The sequence below is a fragment of the Rhinoderma darwinii genome, chromosome 1 (assembly GCF_050947455.1).
Source record: "Rhinoderma darwinii isolate aRhiDar2 chromosome 1, aRhiDar2.hap1, whole genome shotgun sequence".
NCBI lineage: Eukaryota > Metazoa > Chordata > Amphibia > Anura > Rhinodermatidae > Rhinoderma > Rhinoderma darwinii.
Window position 1 is genome coordinate 343101465 of NC_134687.1, and position 19228 is coordinate 343120692.

The window sequence follows — 19228 nt, forward strand, 5'->3', positions numbered from 1 at the left end:
GCCATAGTTGCTATTGACCGCAACATTCAAGGGGTTAAACGGCTGAGATTGGAGTTATCTCAGATTCTAAACATTGCAGCAGAGTATCAGGTGTATGTTACAGCTAATATCTGCTGCTGATGGTGCGGGCACAGCGCTTAAGCCCGCGCCATCCCTTCACCATAATAGTATGACGTGGTGCGGGAAGTACTTGCTTCCCGTGTTGTACTATTGCGGTGCACTGTGGGAGGGGGTTAAAGGGAAACTGTCAGCAGTTTTGACCTCTCAAACTGTTAACATTGCAACGTGGGTGATGGTAAACAATCTAAACATCCCCGTGTTGCCGATCCTACTGCTACCCTAACAGAGAAAATAATGACTCGCGCATGACGAATGCTAATGAGGTCAAGTGCCAGCTGGGCGTTCATCAATTAGTAAAGTGTCCTGGTTTCTCGACTGAAAACCCTCCCTAACCCCTCAACTTTGCTCTTGCACTAGGGATGTCAAGACATGGGGCTGTTCAAACTTGTTTCCCAGTCGTGTATGTAGCGATGTTAGCAGTTTGTCAGGGGTCAAAACGGCTAACAGACTCCCTATAAGGACCAATAGTGTGCAGTGCACCTTTAAACCTCGCATTTGGGGGATCAGAATGAAAGAATTAATAGCCCTGATATGTTACATGACCCTGGTAGCGCCATGTACTTTAAGCAAAGTTTTTACAAAGTTACTCACCTTTTTCTATTTCAATATTTTTTTATTAGGTAAACAATTAAAATCTAAAACCGAAAATAGTAATACAATACATGTATTATATAACGATATTAGTGGTGCATTGTAAGCAATAGGATAGGGGAGATTCAAAATGCGCAAAAACATTATCACAGGTATACATGCAATTAACAGAAAATAAAGAAAAGGAGATTGTCCGATTTCCCTAATTAAAGGGAATATCTAGATTCCTCAGACTCTGCTTCCAGTAGACAACTGAGCAGGAACATCAAGAGAATCAATCGCGTATTTGTAGAATAATGGACCCATGGGATCTAAATCCTCTCAAAGAGATCTGTTTTATTTTGTAGAATGTTAGTTATTAATCAATCAACAGGGTTTTTTTTTATTTTTTTTTAGAGAAACATGGGTTATGGGGTGCAAACAATAGCAAAAACGTATTCAGAAACGACGAACTTTGGGGCAAGTCTACCAGATGTGTAACAATGTGACCTCTCCTCCACAACAAGAGGAGGGAAAACCCGTGCCTGCCTCTGTGGATTTAAAGAGAACCCGTCACGAGGATAATTTATCCTGGGGGGGACGGGGGGGACAAATAGGTTAAATAAAGTATATATGTTAGGAGGATCTCCAGGATTTTTATGGATTCAAAGTTACTCACCTTTTTTATGTAGGTTGACTCCGTAAAAAAAAATAGTTGAATTCGGATTCGTAAAATCAGGTGTTTATGTAATATTCTTATTTCCTTCATAGCTCATGATTAACTACTGCTAACAACTTGTTTAACATCAACATATTTCTTGTCTTTCTGAAAAACTGTCTTACAGAATGACCACTTACGGGTGCACAAGAAGTGGGTGTTGGGGGATATTTATTTTACCCTAAAACCTGCATGGATTTCCCTTCCACTTTCACTTGCATGAATACACTAACTTTGCTTTCTCTTTCCTTCTTGCACCAAGGCTGCCAGACAGATCAAGGATAGGTACTGTACCATTATCCTCCTTTTTTTTTCTATTTTTTTTAACCATAAATGTCAGTTTCTCGTGTTCCAAATGTAGTCGTAATATTTTGTGTGATCCATTGCAAATATGATGGAGCGCACGCACCCCTTTGGAACTTCTCAGAAAATCTGACCTGTTCTAAACACAATCCATTATGTATCGCTTAGAATGTTGTGTCAGACTTTATTTAAGAGCCGTGCTAAAGGGTTTATATGTTCTATTGAAACCTTCTCTCTGGTAATCCGTTGTTGTCCAATATCACAGACTTCGCCATTGTGCTCTTCTGTAATGTCTATGACACATTAGAATATTATTTTGTCTGGATGGTTTTTATAGGTTTTTCTGGAACCAAGCCCTCAGTTTTTTGTTAAAGTACTATCTCCAGTCTTCGGCCTTATTCTCACGAACGTGTGCGTATTGTGCGCGCAAAAAAACGCTGCATTTTGCGCGCGTAGCAGTTCCGTGTAGCATCAGTATTTGGTGCGTGCCTGCGTGATTTTCGCACATATGGCATCGTTATGACACTCTGTTTTTATGTTTACAAACATAAAAGCAGGAGGTGCTTTTATGTTTTCATTTATTTATTTTACAACTGTAGCGCGAATCACGCATGTCACATGAAAGTGCTTCCGTGTCCCGTGCGTGATTTTCACGCATCCATTGACTTCAATGGGTGCGTGCTGCGCGAAAAACAGCCAAGTATAGGACATGTCGTGAGGTTTACACAGCGGACAAATGCTGCGTGAAAATCACGGACAGTCTGAACGTCCCCATTGCCTAACATAGGTCCGTGCGACGAGCGTGATTTTTACGCGCGCATCACGTACATAAAATATGTTCGTGTGAATAAGGCCTTAAAGGTATTTTTGGGTATTGGAAAAAAGGTCTGCATTTTCTTCCTTAAACAGTGCCGCTCTTGTCCATGGGCTGTGTCTGGTATTGCACCTCAGACCTATGCTATCACTAGGTCCTATAATACAAACTGTTTCCCAGCATGATTGAGGTCAGATATTCAGGTCTGATAAGCGGTTTGCATTATATGATCTAGTGACAGATTCTCTTTAGTGTAGTATATAGTTGATCACCTTTTGTGTGGTCCATTCTGTAGATGTAACCCAACTCCTTTAGGTCCCCATCCTATTGCCAACTTGGCCTACAACTATATCCCTCCTGGCTGATCAGTTGGCCATGTGTGTTTATTTTAATGGGAAGAGGGGGATTAGTAGTTGTTAGCACTTCAGGCAGCAGCTCTCGAAGGAACAAAGGATTGGGCATGTTAAAATCCAATATTATGTCATTAGGAAGGTAAAGCGCTTCCTACAGATACATTAGATTATCAACCAATCCCATCAAAATCATCCGAGTCAGCTTAAATTTCCCTGAAACCCACATTTATTAGACCGATCAGATGGAAATTTTGTATTTTTCAAGTTTCCATAAAAAGTAAATTTGCCCGCTGCAAATTTTGGGCCACTTCACACTTGCTTACTCTACCATGATGGAGGATACTACTTCTATTAGCAGTGCTAAGAGGGCCCATATCGGAGAAGAATAGCTGCCAATTCACTAATTAGATCGTCAACTGCAAACTTGAGTAGGTTTGCTACCTTCAATTGGCAATTTGGTGGGCGGTATGTGATTTATCGAGGGCATATGTTCCAGTTACTGGTATATAACAGTCTACTACCATTCTCACCAGATGAAATTGTAGTAAAATTTACAAATAACATTTTCAAAGTAACACATTTTTGTCTCTCCTCCCGTATTCTTTAATACTCTAGGGTCACAATGGCGGCTGCTTTCCGTCTCTCACTAAAACCAAAGCTCAGTGACAACATGACACATTTGATGGTGGATTTTTCCCAGGAAAGACAAATGCTCCAGTCCTTAAAATTCTTGCCAGGTAATGGGATTTATAGAAGTGTATCTAAACGTTTGACAAACTCCTGACATGTCATAGTGACATGTCAGAAGTTTGGATTGCTGGGGGTCCAAGCACTGAGACCCCCACCAATCTCTAGAACGAAGTAGCTGAAGTGATCGTGTGAGCGCTCAGCTGCTTCGTGTCTGTTCAGCTTTTTCCGGAAACAAATGTATCGGTGTACGGACTCAATGGAAAGTCTATGAACCCGTACACCGATACATCGGCTTTCCGGAAAAAGCCGAACAGACACGAAAGCAGCTGAGCACTCACACGATCACTTCAGCTGCTTCGTTCTAGAGATTGGTGGGGGTCTCAGTGCTCAGACCCCAACCAATCCAAACTTCTGACATGTCACTATGACATGTCAGAAGTTAGGGATGTCACGATTCCAGAATTTGGACTTTGATACTGATACTTCGTTTAGTATTGCGATAACGATACTTTGCCAACAGCAATAAAAAAAAAAGTTCTTTCATTTTCTGATGTGAGGCGGTAGGTGTGATGAATTTTGAATGTGTTTCTCAGTCATAATGGGTTAATGTGTAAGGTACATGATGGGGTTAATTACTATTAATAGGAGGCACATGGAGGTTAAATTCATCACACCTCGTGCCCCACAATAAGTGAAAGAAAGCCGTTTTTATCTTATTTTTTTACCACGTACACATCATAAATAATGCAAAAAAAATGTTGTGCAGGTTATTACGGCCGCGCCAATACCGAATATGTATGTTTTATGTATTGAGAATTATTTTAATGTTTATTGTAAAAAAAGGTGTATGTGTATTTTTTTTAAATTTAACATTACTTTGTTTTTACTTTATTTTTAAACTTTAATGTACTGGCATATCTCAGATATATGCCAATACATTAGCCTGTGTACTGTGCACAGGCAGTTGTTAAGACATACCTAAGTATGCCCTAACAACAGGAAATATGGTAGGACAGCCCTGGGATCCTTCAATGGACCCTGGGCTGTCTGCCCATATATGGTATGTCCCTCAATCGCGTCACAGGGATTCCCTGTGACGCGATCCAAGGGGCATCCCCCCTTCTCACTTCCTCTTGAATGCTGCAGTCCGCTTTGGTCGCAGCATTCAGGGGAATAACGGCGGAGATTAGAGGTTTCTCTGATCTCTGCCGTTATAGAGCGGGGCTGCGGCTGTGTAATACAGCCATGGCCCCACTCCTGACAGTAACTGCGCGCGCGGTCAGCATGAGGTGATTGCGGCCCGCGCTGCACTAATAAGCGGCGGCGCAGGCACTGAAGACAGAACATGGGGGTGTTTTGCAGTGCGCCCGCCATGTTCTGTCTTCAGTACCGCTGCTTATTAGAGCAGCGCTGGCCGCATCATCTCATGCTGACCCCGCGCACTTGTCAGGACTCAGGAGCGGGGTAATGACTGTATTACACAGCCGCAGCTCCGCTCTCATACATTCATGTATTACAATACTGAGCTGTGAGGCCGCACAGCTTAGCATCGAAATACATGAAATAACGGTATTGAACCGTTTGGGGATGCACAGTATCGAAACAGTATCAAAGTTTCGATGCATCGTGCATCCCTACTCAGAAGTTTGTCAAACGTTTAGCTACACTTTAAGATTATTGTAAAATATTTTTGTGACTAATGTAATGTTTGAGTGCTCTAACGTAAGGTGAATACATTTGTACATATTGTATATTGTAATTGAACTCATTACTTTGCATTATTGAGAGCTATACCAATGGATCTATATATTTTTTTTCTTATTACAATTATCAGTGACTAGTTTAGTCTTCCACAAGTGCGGTTTATTTTATAGTGGTGTCTATTAAGAACTTCTTAGGCTATGTTCACATGAAGTTGTTCGTTAAGCAGATACGCCGGGAAAATAAACCCCCGACATATACAACTGTTTTTATTATAGTAAAAGAAATGTATGTTTCTTTGCGGGATGCCTCTCCATTTAAAAGCATAGTCTAATCAGTACAGCTGAAAAATTGTTATGCCAACACATACCACCAGAATCTATGCCAAAGGGACACTCTTCTGGCATATGTCGAGTTAATGGGAGAATGTGGATGCTTTTGGCATGAACATAGCATTAGGAAGGTTGTAGTATTCCAAGAGGTCTTTTGCTCCTGTGTTGACCTATTGGCATGGTAAATGCACTTGCATGCAGGTGTACCCGAGAAACACTTATGTGAATTTATCTTGGGGACGGTTTTATTATCTGTAGTTTGTTATCGCTGGTTAAGTTATTTTACCACATGTTGGATATGATAAAAAACCAATGTTGGTAACGTGGTAAAATAATGACCTACTTTACTGATCTTTCTTACAAGAACCTGTTGCAACAAGTGATGGAACAATGTGATGCATAACATCAATGATTCTTTTACCTGCGACCATAGTTTGTTCTTACTGTGATTATGAGATGAATGATGCTGGATACTATACAGGGAATACCCTACTCGGTAACATATTTTAGCCCCTTGGCGACGTGACTTAACTGTATGTCACACCCGCCAAGGAGTCGTGTGGAGCGGACTCCAGGGCTGAGCCTGCTCCATACTAAGCAGTTGTCGACTGTATGCTACAGTCGACACCTCACGGCAAAGGCCGGTAACGGAGATCACTCTCATCCCGGCCATTTAACCACTTAGATGCCACGGTTAATAGTAACAGTGGCTTCTAAGCCGTTAAAAAGAGGGGGGAGTCCCCTCCATCAGCCCATCGCCCCCTCTGCGATGCAATCGTGGGGTGCCGATGGGTGTCATGGTAGCCTGGCACCTAATGAAGCCAAAGGCAGGGCTTAATAGGAGACAGTTAAAAGTACCGTACACTACATAAGTATTGCATCAGTGATCAAACAATCGCCTGTTCAAATAAAGTATTTTTAAAAATATTATTAAAAGTAAAAATGTTTTGTAAACAAAAACTAACATAATTGGTATTGTTGCGTCCGTAAATGTTTGAGCTATTGCAATATAAAAAAAAATTAACCCGAGGGCTGAACCCTCTTTAAAACAAACTAAAATACACCAGATCTTCAAAAAAAACAAACCGTGAGCAGAAAGTTGCATGTACCCCAAAATCATATCAATAAAAACTACAGCTCATCTTGCAAAAAATAAGCCCTCACGATACTCCTTTTTTATTTAAAAAAACAAAAACTATGGCTTTTGGAATGCGGGGATACCTAGGAGTTAAACTGGGTAGAATGATCACTTACTATAAGAATATTATTTATGAAATTCTGTATCTAATAAAGGTTGAGTTTGGGATTTCCTAAATATGGGACCCTATTTGTTATCAAGGTTAGGCCAGATTCAGACGAACGTGTGCTTTTTGCGCGCGCAAAAGGCACTTGACAGCTCCGTGTGCCCTGTTCATATGGATGCGCGGCTGCGTGCTTTTCGCGCAGTCGCCATCTTTATGACACTCCGTTTGGATGTTTGTAAACAGAAAAGCATGTGGTGCTTTTCTGTTTACATTCATTATTTTACTGTTCTTGCGCGAATAACGCTTGTCCCACGGAAGTGCTTCCGTGGGGCATGCGTGATTTTCACGCACCCATTGACTTCAATGTGATGCGCGAAAAACGCCTAAATATAGAACATGTCGTGAGTTTTTTTCAGCGGACTCACGCTGAGCAAAACTCACGGACTGTCTGCATGCCCCCATAGACTTGTATAGGTCCGTGCGAGCCGCGTGAAAACCACGCGGGCTGCACGGATGCAAATCACGTTTGTCTGAATCCGGCCTTACAGTGATAACATTTTAATAGAATTTTTTTCCAACTAAATAATTAAAGAAAGATCATTGATTCATTTTATATAAATACTGAGCATATAAATGGTGGTTGTGAAATAAAGTCCATTGTCTATCTTTATGATGAGCTACTTGTGTTCATTCAATGGAGAATGTCAGTCTTCAAGTGGCTACCATTACCAGTGTTACATTGCTTGCTGGTAGGTGCTGCCATCACTGGAAATTGCAGATCTGCTGTTAATGCCAGTAAGAGGAAAAAGGGCAGTGGTCATTGTGTTCTCTCCTCAATTTTTCTTCTCACAGAAAGCTTGGCATGCTTTTTATTATAGCGCAGTCAGTTGAGTTTTTCGTTTTAGGGTATGTTCACACGACCAAGAGTCAGACGTAATGGAGGCGTTTTACGCCCCGAATTACGTCTGAAAAAACGGCTCCATTACGCCGACAAACATCTGCCCATTACTTTCAATGGGCTTTAAGATGTACTGTGCCGACTACCTGTCATTTTACGCGTCGCTGTCAAAAGACGGCTCGTCAAAACAAGTGCAGGACACTTCTTGGGACGTAATTGGAGCCGTTTTTCATTGACTCCATTGAAAAACAGCTCCAATTACGTCCGTAATGGACGCCGCGAAAAACGCGAGTACGAGCAATTATGTCTGAAATTCAGGAGCTGTTTTCGTCTGAAAACAGCTCCGTAATTTCAGACGTATTTTGTGCTGTCGTGTGAACATACCCTTAGGGTTGTCCGGGGGCTGTACCAGAGATGTGTAATAGAACTCCGTCCAGCTGTTTTTGCATGCTGTTTTTCTTCTGTATAAATGGCAACCGTAAGTCACAATTTTAGCCGTTCTCTCCAGTGAGGGAGAGTGTGATATAACTAATACACAAAGTAACCAAAACTCAACTGCGCCAAGTGCCTAGTCCGCTGTACTTTTAGAGAGATGGCTGCACATGTGATTGCACTCTCTATAATGGGGAATGGATAATCGTATCTAGCCTGTGCACCTTTTCTCTTGAGAAAGCAGTCAGACCACCACGAATCATATGTTTGTCGTGTTGAAGCGATGTACCGTAAATGTAAATTCCCCTTTTAATCTTATTAGTTGACCGATATAACATAAATTTTAGGGCCCATCTTCAGAATAACATGCATAAAGCTGGTTTCAATGTGTCCTTCTCACTAACTTTAGTATCATACACAGAGGCAGCTTCTTCCTTCCAATCCATGTCATTGTAGCCTGTTAAACTCCAGTAATTGTCATTGGCTATAAAGGTTTTCACATCCTTAGGTGTACTGCCTAAGATATACCGTATTCCTAAGAAATGTGTCATCTGCACATTTTCCAGGTGAAGAAGAACCTCTAGTACATCCTACCTCTTATTTTGTGCATCACTTTGCTGGAATTCACTTTTCTCAACCATTCATTAACCCCTTAAGGACGCAGCCTAGTTTGGGCCTTAAGGCTCAGAGCCCATTTTTCAAATCTGACATATTTCACTTTATGTGGTAATAACGTCGGAATGCTTAAACCTATCCAAGCGATTCTGAGATTGTTTTCTCGTGACACTTTGGGCTTCATGTTCGTGGTAAAATTTGGTCGATATATTCAGTCTTTATTTGTGAAAAATTGCAAAATGTAGAGAAAATTTACAAAAAATAGCATTTTTCAGAATTTAAATGCATCTGCTTGAAAAACAGACGGTTATACCACCCAAAATAGTTACTAGTTCACATTTCCCATATGTCTACTTTAGATTGGCATCGTTTTTTGAACATTATTTTATTTTTCTTGGACGTTACAAGGTTTAGAACATAAACAGCAATTTCTCATATTCTTAAGAAAATTTCAAAAGCCTTTTTTTGAAGGTGCCAGTTCAGTTCTGAAGTGGATTTGAGGGGCCTATGTATTAGAAACCCCCATAAAACACCCCATTTTAAAAACTAGACCCCTCAAAGTATTCAAAACAGCATATAGAAAGTTTTTTAACCCTTCAGGCATTTCACAGGAATTAAAGCAAAGTGGAAATGAAATTTGCAAATTTCATTTTTTCTGCTGAATTTCAATTTTATTCAATTTTTTTTTAGTAACCGAGAAGGTTTTACCAGAGAAACACTACTAAATATGTATTGTCCAGATTCTGCAGTTTTTAGAAATGTCCCACATGTGGCCCTACTGCGCTCGTGGACTAAAACACAAGCCCTAGAAGCAAAGAAGCACCTAGTGCATTTTGAGGCCTCTTTTTTATTAGAATATATTTTAGGCAGCATGCCAGGTTTGAAGAGGCGTTGAGGTATCAAAACAATGGAAACCCACCAGAAGTGACCCCATTTTGGAAATTACACCCCTCAAGGAATTCATTTATGGTTTTTGTTATCATTTTGACCGCACAGTTTTTTCATAGCACCTATTTGAATTGGGCTGTGAAATGAAAAAAATGATATTTTTTCCAATAAAATGTCATTTTTGATCAAATTTTTCTTATTTTCACAAGGAACAACATACCCCATTTTGTTGCCCAATTTGTCCTTAGTGCGGCAATACCCCATTTGTGGTGATAAACTGCCGTTTGGGCCCATGGGAGGGCTCAGAAGGAAAGGAGCGCTATGTGTTTGTTGGAGTCCAGATTTTGCTGGATTGGTTTTCGGGTGCCATGTCGCATTTGCAGAGCCCCAGAGGTATCAAAGCAATGGAAACCCACCAGAAGTGACCCCATTTTGGAAACTACACCCCTCAAGGAATTCATTTATGGTTTTTGTTATCATTTTGACCGCACAGGTTTTTCACAGCACCTATTTGAATTGGGCTGTGAAATGAAAAAAATGATATTTTTTCCAATAAGATGTCATTTTTGATCAAAATTTCTTATTTTCACAAGGAACAACATACCCCATTTTGTTGCCCAATTTGTCCTTAGTGCGGCAATACCCCATTTGTGGTGATAAACTGCCCTTTGGGCCCATGGGAGGGCTCAGAAGGAAAGGACCACCATTTGGCCTACTGGAGCTTTTCTGGTGCTAAGTCATGTGTGCAGAAGCCCCTGAGGTACCAGTACAGTTGAAACCCCCGAGAAGTGACCCCATTTTAAAAACTACACCCCTTAAGACATTCATCTAGAGGTGTAGTGAGCATTTTGACCCCACAGGTACTGTGTAAAAGATAATGCGCAGCAGATGGTGCAGTGTGAGATTTGCAATTTTATATATGTATATGCCATTTCAGTGTCCAATATAGTGTGCCCAGCATGTGCCACCGGAGATATACACCCCTTAAATTGTAATGTGGGTTCTCCTGGGTACGACAATACCCTACATGTGGCTGTTATCAGCTGCCTGGGCATACGGCAGGGCTCAGAAGGGAAAGATGAGGGGGGTAAGCTGTGCGGAGTGCATCAGGGTAAATTAAAAATCAAGGGATGTATGATACATTTTAAAACAATCTTTTATACAGAGCCCTGGTTTTTCGGGACACGTGTCACATTGGTATATTGTGTTCTTCCTTATCCCCCTCTTATAGCAGACTCTGCACCTCTTTTGACTCTTTCCCTTTCCACCGGTTTGGGGACCTTCTCCTGGAAAGTGTTGCCCTGGTACGATGCGTGTGGCCTCGCTTCCAGAAGTACTGGGTGCCCCCCCTTCCTGGTCCCTAAAGATTAGATCTTGAAATTCCAGGAAAGTTCCCCTCTGGCCTGCACATCGACGTAGCACATACGCATTGTACAAAGCCATCTGTATGATGTGCCCGGCCAGCTTCTTATACCACACCGCATGGCGCTGTAGGGCTTCAGGACTTGATTTGACAAGTCCATCCCTCCCATGTACCTATTGTAGTCCAGGATGCAGTCTAGTTTGGGGGTGGCCTTTCCTTCATATATCCTAAACCTGTAGGTATACCCTGATGCACTCTCGCACAGCTTATACATCTTCACGCCATACCTTGCCCTCTTACCTGGCAGGTACTGGCGGAATTGAACCCTCCCTTTAAAATGTACCAGGGACTCATCAATAGAAAAACACTTCTCGGGGGTGTATGCTTGGGAAAACCGGGCACTGGAACGGTCTAATAGGGGTCTCCGTTTATACAAACGGTCAAAACTGGGGTCATCTCGGAGTGGGCACGGCTCATTATCAGTATAATGTAAGAAGCGAAGTATTGCCTCATTTATTTATTTTTTTAGGTTCCAGTTCATTTCTGAAGTTGCTTTGAGGGGCCCATATATTAGAAACCCCTATCAAACACCCCATTTTAGAAACTAGACCCCTCAAAGTATTCACAACAGCATTTAGAAAGTTTATGAACCCTTTAGGTGTTTCACAGAAATTTAGAGCAAAGTAGAGGTGAAATTTACTCTTTTTATACCATTTTTTTTATAACACAAAAGGATTTATCAGAGAAACGCAACTCAATACTTATTGCCCAGATTCTGCAGTTTAGAGAAATATCCCACATGTTGCCCTCGGGCGGTAATGGACTGAAGCACCGGCCTCCGAAGCAAAGGAGCACCTAGCGGATTTTGAGCCCTCTTTTTTATTAGGCACCATGTCCGGTTTGAAGAGGTCTTGTGGTGCCAAAACATTGGAAACCCCCCAAAAGTGACCCCAATTTGGAAACTAGACCCCTTGAGGAATGCATTGTAGTTTTCATGGGGTGCATGCGGCTTTTTGATCAGTTTTTATTCCATTTTTAGGTGGCGTGGTGACTAATAAACAGCAATTCTACTATTGTTTTTGTATACTTTTTTTTTTTACAGCGTTCACCGTGCGCTATAAATGATATATTAACTTTATTCTGCGGGGCGATACGATCACGGCGATACCAGATGTTTATAGTTTTTTTTTATGTCTTATGGCGTTTGCACAATAAAATACGTTTTGTAAACAATCATTCACTTTTTGTGTTACCTTATTCTAAGAGCCAGAACGTTTTTATTTTTCAATCAAAGCCGTGCGAGGACTTATTTTTTGCGTAACGAACTGTATTTTCCATCAGTACCATTTTTAGGTACATGCGACTTTTTGATCTCTTTTTATTCCATTTTTTGGGAGGTGAAGTGACCAAACAATTGTGATTGTGGTACGGTTTATTAATATTTTTTTTTACGGCGTTCACCGTGCGGGATAAATAACAAAATAATTTTGTAGTTCAGGCCGTTACGGACGCGGCGATACCAATTATGTATAGTTTATTTGTTTGTTTATATATTTTTATTAATAATAAAGGACTGATAAGGGAAAAAGTGGGACTTTTACTTTTATTACTTTTAAAACTTTTATTTTCTTATTTTTACACATCTTTTTTTAACTTTTTTTTTACTTTATTACTTTGTCCCACTAGGGGACTTGAGGGCAGGAGGCCCTGATCGCTATTCTAATACACTGCACTACATGCGTAGTGCAGTGTATTAGAACTGTCAGCTACTCACTGACAGCAAGCATAGTGGGTCCTGACGTTGTCAGGACCCACTAGGCTTCCGTCTATGGCATAGCCGGACGCCATTGTTTGGTGTCCGGTTGCCATAGTCACCATCGCCGGCCGCTATCGCGTAGCAGGCCGGCGATGGCAGCTTAACCCCTAAAAAGCCGCGATCTCTATAGAACGCGGCTTTTAAGGGGTTAATCAGCGGGGACACAGCGATCGGTCCCCGCTGTAGGAGCTGTGACAGCTGCTGAACAAGACAGCAGCGTCACAGCTCCTGTATGTGTCGGGAGGACGGCCGAAACGGCCGTTACTCCCGAGACGTACTATTACGGCATGGAGCGCGAACGATACAGCTGCCATGACGTAATAGTACGTCAAGGAGCGGGAAGGGGTTAAAACCGTTCGTTATCTGCTGTTAAATAATTCATTATGTTTTTTTCTTTTTGGATCTGATAATTTCTTTGCTCATGTTCTTCAGGATAAACTATGATAATTCTGTAACCGTATGCTGGCTCTGTCCTTCTCTGTCCTTTTGTGTCCATCACTGATTAAAGTATAAAGGAATCAGAAACCTTATTAAAAATCAATTCTTCCAAAACTCAGTGTTGTTAAAGGGAATGTGTCCTCAAAAAACAACCTATTGTTTAAATCAAGTTTTTATGTTTAACACACATTTTAAAAATGCTCAGTGATTTTTTTTTATTTTCTATGTCATTATCTTTATTGAAAAATAATCCTACAATCTTGCAGTTTTCACTCTGGCCACTGAGCCTCACAATAGACTGACACTTCCTGTTCTGTAGAGATCACTTCTCAGCAGTCATCTCATTATTATCACAGGCAGGATTACACTGAAAGGTTACACCTCTAAATAGATAACACAGGATCCACTCAATAGGTGATGGACACAGCTCTCCAATCCCTTCCTGCACAATGAGCTCTGCACAGGTCACAGAGCATGCCTAGAAAACTCTGCCATAGAAGTCAATGGTTCTCCTCCTGTTCACAGGTTCCTATGGTCCTTGTGGCTGCTGTAAAGCACATCTCTAAATGCTGTGAACAGCAGCTCAGGCAAGATCGTCAGAAAATAGAATAAAAAAAATACAATAAAAAAAATTCTGAAAAAAAAGATTGTTTCACTATCTGGCTTTAAGTTTGAAAAAAATATAGGTGATACATTCCCTTTTAAGGTTATATATTTTGCATGTGTTATTTACCAGCTCCTTGAGGTTGTAAAGCCCTACTTTTGACTACCACATGGACGTAGCATTCAGCACCCCAGGGCCAAACCGGAGCGTCTGGTAGACCCCTGTACCACTACTCTACTCTACTCTTGCTCTCAACAGTGACGGTAACAAAGGCCTGCGATAGGCTGAAACGTCAAAAGAATAAGTCGCTTTTTGTTACAAATCCGTTTTCCCTGTATGAAATACAATATATGAAAGCCGTATATGTTTAATTAAATATACAATTTGATCAGCAAGAATATTTATCCTTTTCTTTCTTGTGTGTGCTAGGGTAGTTTGAGACTGTATTTCGGGAGTAAATCCCAACCCTGAGAGCACCACATCTTATTCCAGGAGTGCAACCCATTTATTTTCACAACTGTAAATAAGAACAAGCTGGAGTAAACTGACCAGTATTGATCCTGGGGGCAGTTATTCAAATAGCTTTTCATTAATGAAAAAATTAATGTTTCTTTTTTTTTTTTTTTTGGTTTCCAGTTCCCAAAGCGCCAGAGATAGATCCAGCTGATTGTATGGTGGCTGATAATTGTGCGACAGTAGTATGGAGGATGCCTGAAGAAGACAATAAGATCGACCATTATGTACTGGAATATAGGAAAACAAACTATGATGGACTTCCAAGGGTTAAAGACGAGAGGTGTTGGGAGATGGTTGATAATATAAAGGGAACAGAGCACACACTTTCTGGTAAGTTGTACTTGTACATAGAGCGTTAAAGATCAATTGTTAGAAGGGTCGCCTATATTGGACTATATCTACAGATGTAGTTGCCAGCTAAAGGCCTCATTCACATATTGCAGATTTGGTTAGTATTTTGCATCTTTTTTTTTCTACACCAAAACCAGGACTGGATGCTAAACACAGGGAAATATAATTGAAAGACATATATTTCTTCTCTGCTTTGCATCAACTCCTGATTTGGGCTTCAAAATACTGATGCAAAATACTGACCACATATGCAATGTTTGAATGAGTCCTAAAGTGTCGCTCCACTCTAAAACTGCATTCCCTTTAAAGAGGATCTGTCATGTTAATATGTTGCACTAATAATGGTAGCACATTATAGGGGCAGGGCCATTGTGCTTGTTGGCGAAGTGCAACCAATGTTATTCACCTGTTTTTATTTAAAAAAATTAGTTCCAGCAATACAACGCTAATTGAACCGTATTCGCAAATACAGAGAGAAGCTATATATATATATATATATATATATATATATATATACACACACAGGTGTAGGGTTTGCTGAACTACTCAGTATATAGACGTGCACGTTTTTCCTGAACATGTGGTCCACAGGCACAGTGGTCGTCTTATCATGAGCTCCATACACGTGTTTTATTAGTTGTTGAGAAGCCTGTACAGTCATTTACTCTTTTGTTAAGCTAGTCGTTTTCTAGTATCCACGTTACTTTTACAATTATAACTCCGCACGTAATGGTATTCATACTCTCTCTTTATTGGATTGACATACAGGTTTAAAGTTTGACTCCAAATTTATGAACTTCAGAGTACGTGCATGTAACAAAGCTGTAGCAGGGGAATACTCGGATCCAGTCACACTGGAAACCAAAGGTAATCAATTCTGCAGCTTGAATCATTAAATGGCTCACTGTCCATTAAACTAGTTTACATCATGCTCCCCTCACTAACCACGCCCATCGTAGTGTGATAAAGAACAATTGAAAAAATAAAATAACCCCATAAGTTACCCTTCAATATTATTTTCAGTGATGTGAGTTCTCGTGGACTAACACAACTCGTTTGCTCCTTTCGCATAAGTTTCCATCATGTCGACAGCGCAACTCCCTTTTTACCCAAGGAGATGTGCTGCCAACTAGCGACCATTAGATTGGCCGCATAAACAAGCAGATGAGGCGATGAACGAGCGTTTGCTTGTTCATCGGCTGTTCGTTGCCCTGTTTACACAGAGCAATGATTGGAAGCGAGCGATCATATGAACGCTCGTTTGTCCGATCGTTGGCCCGTATAAAAGGGCCATAAGGGGATGTCACTGTACTGTCCATAGACCATGAATGACCATCCTAAAAGATTATGGTGAAGCGCCACCGGTAATTACAACGTGTGAGAATCTTCTGGATTAGTTCTTTTAATTAAAAATCCAGTCAGACTGACTTTACATAGAAAAATGTGAGTAGATCACATTGGTGAAGTCTGTGATCAGGGAATAGCACTGATTTTTAGACTGAAAGAGATATATAAAGTGCTCAAACCCTCTGTCACTACTTAGTTATTTCTATTAGTGAAAGGCCCTGTTCACACAGAGTTTTTTTGATGCGGAAACAGTGTCGGAAAACGCTCCAAAAAACGGCCGAAAATGCCTCCTATTGATTTCAATGGGAGGTGGTGGTGTTTTTTTTTCCCACGAGCAAGAAAAAGAAGCGACATGCCCTATCTTCGGGCGTTTACGTTTCTGACCTCCCATTGACCTCAATGGGAAGCAGAAAAAGTGTTTTTCGCTGCGTTTTTGCCCGCGGCGCTCAATGGCCACGGAAGAAAAACGTGGCAAACGGCGTGCAGGCAGATCAAAATCTGGAAGTTTGAGGCAGAATTTTCTGCCTGCAAAAAACTCCCTTGTGAACATTGCCAAAATGTGACGCTTGGTCCTAGTTTTAAAACATTGTGGCAAATTTGAAATACAGTCAAATAGGCAAATACAGTCCTTTCATTCTGGAAATCGGTGGAGGTCCGAGATCCCAAAAAAAATTAGAAGCCCTATCAGAAGAAAGTTTTGACTTGATTGTCCCTTTTAAAGGACTATACCAAAAGACCCACACCAATTGTAGTTGCAGATGCAGCTTCATGCGGATCATTTATCTTCTGGTGTTTTTTTGCATGCCTCATGAATAATTTAGGCTAGGGCTACATATTATTGATGTGTCACGCTGCCTAGATCGCAGTAATGTGAATGTTCCTGCGTTGTGGATGGCAACGCTGCCAAATTCACTAACAGTCCTGCGATGTGTGCAGCACATCACCGTTCTCGTTGGATGTGCGACCCATGTCGCAGTCAAAGTTGCCGTGTAGCCCATGCCCAATAAAGCATCTTTATAATAGAAGGTATCTGAGGGTTTTGTATTTATCTCCTTATGAAGCCCCAGTACTAGTAACATTAATAGGATTAGTTGAGCAACCCCTTCTGAGTGAAGACATTTTTTCTAGTAGAAAGTAATTTACCCCGAGGAATGATTTCTAAACGACGGTAATAAGGCCAAGATAGAGAGGGAAGTGAAATGGCGGAAGACATGTCAACTTGTTCTCAAGCTTTCATGCCAAAGAGTCACTTCACATTAGTACGAGCCCCGCTGCAGCTTGAACTGACTACTGCTTAGCGCTAAAAACCCTTAGAGAAAAGACCTGAGTTGCCTTTCTGTTTGTCCATTTTGTGACATTATCGGTATTCCAATGTGTCAGTGAGCAGCGTCATTTAACCCTTTGTTGACTTATTGTCTTTTGGGCTTTGATGCCAGAGAAAAACGTCAACTTTTGGAATGCTACTGTATAAACATTACTTTTTTTATTACTTATTTATTCTTCATTATTTCTCAGTCTACCTAACTTTTTTTTTCTTATTTTGTGGACACCGGGCTTTCTTATGTGATTAAGAGAAATCTGTTGCTAGTCATTAACCAAAATAGAAGGGGTGTCAACTTTTCACATCTGCGTCACGCTCTTTCTGTCCGATAGTTTTGACGGCAAGAGCAGTATAGTGTGCAGCACTCTTCTTGCTAGCAAAAATACCAGAACTCCTGAAGGAAATATCAATGCAAGCCATGACTCTTATGTAAATGCAGCCTAATAATGTTATTTTTAATACTGTCATGTCCAAAACAACTGAGGAATAAAATAACGGCTATATGTACATTCAGAGTGTTTCTTGTACTTTAGCACTGATCTTTGGCCTGGACAACACATCATCCCATCTTAACTTGAAAGTTGAAGACTCCTATGTAGAATGGGATCCAATGGCTGGGAAAAGTCAGGAAAGTAAAGTAAAAGGAAAAGAGAACAAAGGCAGGTAAGCAATAAATGGATTTGGATGGTTCGCCACATTCATTATGTGTAAGGGAATATGTCAGTTTGCCCACGATTGCTGTCAACACTGTGTCAACAAAGCCGGTGTAGGCTACACGTCATAAACAAGTATGACATATCCAAAAAATCTAGAACGCAATCTTGCACATAATATTTAGTTTATTTAAGAAGAACTTCATCAATGATTTATATTTGGGGACTACCAAATAAGTGTGTGCTGATGGGAAAGCCAAAGTTAGTAGATGGGGCACTGAGTTGCAGTTTATGGGTCACACTGAGTACCCTCTACATTATAGTGGCCTGTTTGGTGACATATTCACATTAAATTAGGGTAATGAAGATCGTCATAATAATGAATATAGTTACAGCTAATAATCAGATTTCAATTGCAGTCATCTATATATATATTTTTTTAATGATCTATATTAATAATTTAATGATCTGTGGTTACAGATGAAAATAACAAGAAGAGAACGTTAAACAGAATCTCCAACTTTTAATACCATGTTGTTGTATTTAGGTCCGACATTCTGTGCGGATTCATTTCCTACTATTTCTTTGTAATGATCAGAGCTCTATTTTTGTGTTACAGAAATCCAAATCCCCTGCGTAGACCAATACCGTTCTTTCTGCCTGGAGCCACCACTATGGGAAGCTTACTTCATACAGTTTTATTATTTAGCTCAGGGGTGCAAAAAGTTTTTTTAGTCGGAGCGTTACATTGTCCAAAGGGTCGCAGTACAACTTAATAGGGTATTGCCATCTGACATATTGCAAGTATATGCCATAAATATCTTATAGGTGGGGTTCCACTTCTCGGGAGAATGGGGGTCCCCTGCTCACCCCGTTTGGCACTCCAGAGAGGAAGAGTCAAGGTTGGCAGGTACAGGCCTGGTCATCTCCACTGTAGTTTATAGAAGGCTCCTAACCTCCATCGAGCGGTGGCTGCAGGTAGCCAGAACGTTCTATTTTATCTTCATGTCTATGATGGGGATATAGAGCTTTGTATCACATAAACAGAGCACTGACCCGCTTAAAAGTAATATGAAAAAATGAATCAATACAGAATTTAATAAGTATTTAGATGAAAAAACTCGAAATGTTGTTCAAGGGT

The 19228-nt window shown here is 40.7% G+C and overlaps 1 protein-coding gene across 3 annotated transcripts in view; it reads left to right on the forward strand.

Annotated features, from left to right (window-relative positions):
• The window catches only part of FSD1L (fibronectin type III and SPRY domain containing 1 like), a 67927-nt gene that overhangs the window by 33967 nt on the left and 14732 nt on the right, over positions 1 to 19228 (forward strand). For all 3 annotated transcript variants that reach the window (XM_075826046.1, XM_075826054.1, XM_075826064.1), the window contains exons 5-9: positions 1671 to 1693; positions 3494 to 3615; positions 14536 to 14745; positions 15535 to 15633; positions 17968 to 18097. In XM_075826046.1, coding sequence (XP_075682161.1) covers positions 1671 to 1693; positions 3494 to 3615; positions 14536 to 14745; positions 15535 to 15633; positions 17968 to 18097 — 584 coding nt within the window. The remainder of the gene's footprint in view (positions 1 to 1670; positions 1694 to 3493; positions 3616 to 14535; positions 14746 to 15534; positions 15634 to 17967; positions 18098 to 19228) is intronic.